At 46.4% G+C, this 6321-nt stretch overlaps 1 protein-coding gene across 1 annotated transcript; it reads left to right on the top strand.

The window, feature by feature from the left end:
- Positions 1–704: 704 nt before the first annotated feature.
- On the top strand, positions 705–5895 carry T265_09420 (hypothetical protein; the record flags this gene model as incomplete). Its single annotated transcript, XM_009175474.1, has 4 exons — positions 705–742; positions 4786–5214; positions 5252–5699; positions 5734–5895. 4 exons carry the CDS (start codon positions 705–707, stop codon positions 5893–5895), a joined length of 1077 nt encoding a protein of 358 aa, XP_009173738.1.
- Positions 5896–6321: the final 426 nt, after the last annotated feature.

Here is a 6321-nt window from a genome sequence, read left to right as displayed (position 1 = left end):
TGTAGTCTGGTGCGAGCAGCCTTGACCTTTGCGGTCTGGAATGTCTGGGTCGAGAAGGGCCTGAGATGTTAACAGGAGCGTTGCATCGTCTTCATCTCTGAATTGCGTTAGCATTGGGCAGCGCAAGGAGAGTTTCGATTTTCGCAACCGTCGGGCTGTAGAGACTGTCGTGCATGTTACATGCTGTCAAGATAGCAGGAGGGGAGACAGCTACCGGTTGCAGCCGGAAGGGAAATGTCAGTTAGTATAAATGAGCAGGTTGAATTTAAGCGGGGCAATCTATCGATCGGCCTTGAAGGATGATGGCCTTTTGCCCGCGAGGCGTTTCTTTGGACATAATGAGGGGACGGAAGATGGGGAGTCAGAGTCTAGTAAGCGCTCGGAGGAAGATGGGGGGGGCAACATTGTTTGATTCAAATCAGGTAATAGTAAGCCTTAGTGGGATTATGCTAGCAAGCTTACACTCAGTGGGGCCTAATCAACCTATAAAGAGTTGGAGGTGTGGTTGGGTGCGATTGGAAATGAGATATCTAAAATAGGTAGCTAAATGCCATACTAGAGTAAGTAGAGCGCTACTTGGGGCTAGGGTACCGAAAAATTTTTTACAACACCTGACCTTGAAATTCGAATGATGCTACCACTTGTCCTAAACCCCTTTCGCCCATAAGCGCCGCCAGTCATACTTTTATTCTGACTGAAACGTTATGATCTTGCCCGATGGTAATCCACAAGCAAATTGGGAGTAAGCACTATCATTATCATTACAAGGGTGAGACACCCTCCATTTGGGTCACGTGCCTGCAACCCGTTTTTACCCTGGTGCCCACAGCTGTGGCATTATTAGTGCACAGGTGGCGATAGCCATAATACAACTCAGAAGGTGAATGTGCACTAATAGAAGTTTTTAACATGGTTGCGACACGTATAAAAATAAATACAATGTGAAATGGGTGCAAGTCAAAAAGGGAACTTATCGGATGCGAGAGTCCCTTGGTGGAAGTCCGGACGGCGGGAACGTGTTTTTCTCCGCAGTTAGACTGCTACACGTACTCCATGGTTGTCCGTGGACTTGTGGAGAGGTTGACGTCCTGCTCCGTGCGCGCGCGCGAGTCTGTGCGTGTTGACTGTGTTGTCGCTTCCTATATATAGGAAAGTTTGATGTGTGTATAAACTATGAATCGTTCCGATACGTACAAGACAGGAACTGACTTGTAGTCGGTCGAGGTTGCGGGTGGAACGGCGTTTGTCACGTGACTTGTGTGCTTGTGTAGCAGGTAAGTCGCGGGACCTAGTAAACACCCATGTACTGGACAAATTAAGTGAAGTTGGTTGAGGGGACATGGAAATGTCCGCTACAGCATCACATCTTGTAATTTGTATCTAATACCACGAAAAGCCTCATTCTTGTGCAAACATGCAGGTTGTACCAGGGCGACGCCCAAAATTTTCCAGCTGTTTGAACTTGTTCTCTTCATGTCTCCTCACTTGACACCGGCTTACGAGCCTTTGCAGTTTTCTAGAAAGAAGTGTCATGAACTGGCTATCACAAATTACTAGACACGGATAAGCCCTTGATTTGCTTTGTCTATTGTTGCCCCCTAGCTATTCGCGAAAACTATATATCTCCACCCAATCCCGTCCGCTTTCCACATTGAAGCGCTACAACTTCTTCATCACTAACAGTCTCAAGTTCTGGTATCGGTTTTGTTCTCATAAACAGTCCATCTGACAGTGGATGGAACCATTAGTGTTGTAGCCCAACTGGCTTTGGCTCTGAGCTGGGGCCTCACATTGTAGGCCTGTTATTCGCAAGCATGTGCTCCGTGATAAATTTGGTCACAATCCGCTCTCCTTTCGGCTAAGTTGACACTACCATACTGTAATGGGAATTGCTGCGTTATTGAATAATCCCACCCTCACCCAGGTGACCAAAACATAGCCAGCCCTGTATTGCCTTCTCAGAGAGTGAAAGTACTATCAAAATCCTGGGGCTAACCACCCCAAACTGCTTGATCAGTCTTCAGGCCAACGGTAACCACAAGTACCCATAACATTGGGCCTCGCGTCCACCACCTGTGGGAATGTCGGTCTTGCCACGCGATTGCCTCCCACCTACATACATCATATCGTCTGTGTGCTCCATTTCAGCCAGTCTAAAGTGTCTCACTGCCAGTTACTACAAAATGACCCAGAAATGGAGGGTAGCTTTTATTTCCTGGAGGCATTTAACACGATCCAGATGAGTCCCGATCGTCGAAAAAGCTCGGGCCTTCGCTGACCGGTATCCTATTGGCTGGCTTGTTTTCCACCCCCGAACTTTGCCTTAGGATGATGCGATTTTCCATTCCTTTCCATACCACCGGTGGAGCACCTCAGAAACTCGTCGTTCGCTCGCATCACACGCCGTCTGCCGAACTGAAGGTATTGTCCAGATGGCCACAACCGTTCTTAATACATTTGGCATCTGCCACCAGCCGATTCCGAATAACCATCTTTCGTGTAGCTCATTGGAAGCCTTGTCGATCCTGTCAAGCACACTGGAACTTCTCAAGTCCATCGTTACCAGCAGGACTCCAAAACACACGACGAAAATCCTGGAGTTTATTTGACAGACAACATTCCTCGTTTATTTTTGCTGCTCAAAACTGTTATCACGATGGCGGGTTCTTCTACAGAAAGCTCTCTCACCCAGAAAAAAACAGTTTTCATACCTTTAATCGCTAATGTAATTGGCCTTTCTTAGAACATAGCAGGCCTTTCTGACCGATTTGGCCGGAGCCCAGCGGGAATATACTGGGGAATATCAAGTGCGACGTCACAGTCAGCATCCAGCACTAGCAACGCATCCTATCCTGAGAGATTGGGTCACGTAAGACTATTTATACTCAGTCATTGCTACTTCTCTGTGTCCATCGACACCGGTTGTCTCTTAAAAAACCAAACTCGCCCTCTCATCCAACAAATTCCCGGCCATATGGACACTCGCGTAAGGGCATTTTACATTGGACACCGCTGAGCAGAAAAATCTTTTACTGTATGACGGTTTCACTCAGACGAGTGCGGTCTCCACGCTTGCCATGTCCACCCTATCACTGCGTACTTTCAAAGGAGCGATTAATGGAGGGCCAACCATCTCTATTCTTTCTCTCCGTTTAGTCGTCTGTTGAACATCGTTTCCACATTAGCTATCAGAGACAACTCGTTAGCATGCTTCACGGGTGATTACGTAAAGTTATCTGTTATTTGGTTAGACCGGATTTCGCTCATTTTCCAGGTGGAAATTATTCGTACGCATGTCTCTACACATAGATACCGCCCTAATCCCCTGCTACACCAACACCAGGTGTTGAGAATGACAGCCTTCGTCACTCTCAGTCTGCGAACATTTGACCTTTTGTACGCGCGTATATCTAGTGTAGCTTCTGTACCCGTCCAATGGCGATTTAACTGAAGTGCTGTTCATAGTCGCGCTTACAGGGACTCGGTCCACACCAGACACCTCTGGTGACAAAATCCCGGTTGATAGTTGCTCCATTTTCCGAGCTGACTCAAAACGTGGATAGGCAAGTGGGACTGATCGGTAATAAAATGTGGCCCTGTCATCTCAGATTCTTAGCTTCGACATCACTCCCGCACTCTTTTGCGAAGCACCATGGATTTATATGCTGCTGCGTTGGACCGACACTTTTCTCGGCGTCATCTTCCGTTGCAAATAAAATCTGCCGGAATACGACCTGTTTCTCATGCGAATCTTTGGTCTACACTCTTACAGATTAAACCAACTTAACTTAAAGATCTTTTCCTGGTGGGTCATCCTCACCTTCCTCTTGGATAGATTTCCAGCGTGCCGGATCTCTTGGGCAATTTGCACCGGTGCAAATCAGTGGCCACTTCATTAGTATCTTCCCCTGAATGACAGAAATAGCGTTTATTTGTTGTTCCGCTAACTATTTTGTCGTATACGTGAGAATGAACGTCCTTACCAGGCCAGATACTAAAAAGTGTCTAGGTACCGGCTCTCTTTAAACTCGCCCTTCTCACCATGAAAAATCAACCCAAAAGACAATCGTCGTTCTTCGAAGGATTTGGTCCAATTTCCCTCGTACTGCTCGCCCCGACTTCCAGATACTCTATCGGGCCTATGTCAAACCGATTCTTGAATAGTCCAACCTAGTTTTTTACTCAGTACGCAAGAGATGGGTCCTTTTCATTGAGCGTGCCAAACAAGCTTTTATGAAGATGGTTCATGATTCTAATCCGTTAATTATGAAGCGCTTCTCAAAACGCTCAGGCTCTTGTTCCTGGACTATCGTTGTCCCCGGGTGGTGTAAGGCTTGCGTCTTCTTTAACTACGGTTTGGCCGACAGGCATTTCACGTTCGATCTAAGCAATACGCGGCTGGGACATGGTAAAATCTCAAGCTCGGAGCGCTCGCTCTTATAAAGTTAAAAAATTTCTCACTTCGGGAAGTTAGTGTGTGCTCTAAACTTACTCCAGTTGTCTTTCACGGCCCATTCTTTGATTCGGTCGAGAGTATGACAACAACCATTTAGAGTGACCCGTTCACTCTGCTGTGTTTTAGTGTGTTGCTTTTGCGGTTCGGGTGCACAGGCGCCAGTTTCGCTTGCTCGGTACCTCTTGGTGATGCTGTCGGAAGTGAATAAAGAGAATGAACTGGCTGAGTTTGTGGTAAGGTTTGTTACTTTCTTTTCAATATTCTCAACACAGAAAAACTGCCAAATTTCGGAAAAGCCGAGTAAGGTATGAGTGCTTCGTGTCCCTTAGTACTTTTTGTGGACAGGAAGTCAGTTACGAGAAAACGCATTCCGTATCCAAACCTGAGTTAGAACTGGAACCTCTGTTGAAACCAAACCCGCATCGATTTGTTCTATTCCCCATCCAATACCACGATGTTTGGCAGTTTTATAAGAAAGCAGTCGCATCGTTTTGGACCGTTGAAGAGGTTGATCTCTCCAAGGATTTTGGTCATTGGGATAGTCTCAAGGTCGGCGAGCGTCACTTCATCTCATATGTGTTAGCATTCTTTGCTGCAAGCGATGGAATAGTGCTAGAGAATCTGGTCGAGCGTTTCAGTCAGGAAGTTCAAGTTCCGGAGGTTCGGTGTTTTTACGGGATGCAGATCGCGATTGAGAACATACATTCAGAAATGTATTCACTTCTGATTGACACGTATATCAAAGATCCAACAGAACGGTAAGGTTTCCGCTTCTCCAATTGACTACTCTCGCAGCGATTTCCTGTTCAACGCCATCAGCAACCTAGAATGTGTCGCGCAGAAGGCGCAATGGGCGCTTAACTGGATTGGCGATACTCACTCTACGTTTGCGGAGCGTTTAGTTGCCTTTGCTGCAGTCGAGGGCATTTTCTTCTCTGGCAGCTTCGCCGCAATATTTTGGCTGAAAAAACGCGGCTTGATGCCTGGGTTAACCTTCAGTAATGAACTGATCAGTAGAGATGAAGGTCTGCACTGCGACTTCGCCTGCATGTTATACAAATACATTGTTCAAAAGCCTGCAAAGGATCGTGTGCTTGCCATCATTAAGGAGGCAGTAGAAATCGAACAAAATTTCCTGTCGGATGCTTTGCCGGTGAGTTTGATTGGTATGAACTGCAAGTTGATGTGTCGCTACATTGAATTCATTGCGGACCGGCTTTTGGTTGAACTGGGACATGAAAAGGTGAGACTTGCTTGTATAATATACAATTTTTCAGCATTATGGCTCTGACAACCCGTTCGACTTCATGGAAAACATCTCGCTCGAAGGCAAGACCAACTTCTTTGAAAAGCGGGTAGGCGATTATCAGCGCGCAGGAGTTATGTCAAGGGCTCGCGGAGAAGAGACTCACAAGTTTACTACCGATGCAGATTTTTAATAACTGTGCTTTTGATGTCATATTCCAGTTTAATATTAAGTTTCCTAAAACCGGCTTATCTCCTAACATGGTCATGACCGATTATAGATTGCGATCGTTTCGCGGTCAACAGTGCAGGTCCTCCTTTCTGTACGATGCTTCAAGTTCGATCGAAATTTCCACGGCCAATAGGTTTTCTTCCCATGAACCTTGAGTGGGCACCGTGTACGTAAAATTGCCGCTTCGGTGTATGTGGCACCTGGTTTAACCAAGTCAGGATAACATTCGGTTGATAGATATTTGGAAGATCCATTTGAACCATGTCACCTTTCTGCACTTACGGCTAGCCACTAATGAGGCCCGTACCACGCTTCTAAAACGTTCGTTCTGTCTGTTTAAAGGTATTTCGGGAACTTCATCCACCACAGCATCTTGTAGCGGGTCTTA

Source organism: Opisthorchis viverrini (assembly GCF_000715545.1).
Source record: "Opisthorchis viverrini unplaced genomic scaffold opera_v5_282, whole genome shotgun sequence".
Taxonomy (NCBI): Eukaryota; Metazoa; Platyhelminthes; class Trematoda; order Opisthorchiida; family Opisthorchiidae; genus Opisthorchis; species Opisthorchis viverrini.
The sequence above is the reverse complement of the archived record's forward strand: the minus strand, read 5'-3'. Positions and strand labels throughout refer to the sequence as shown.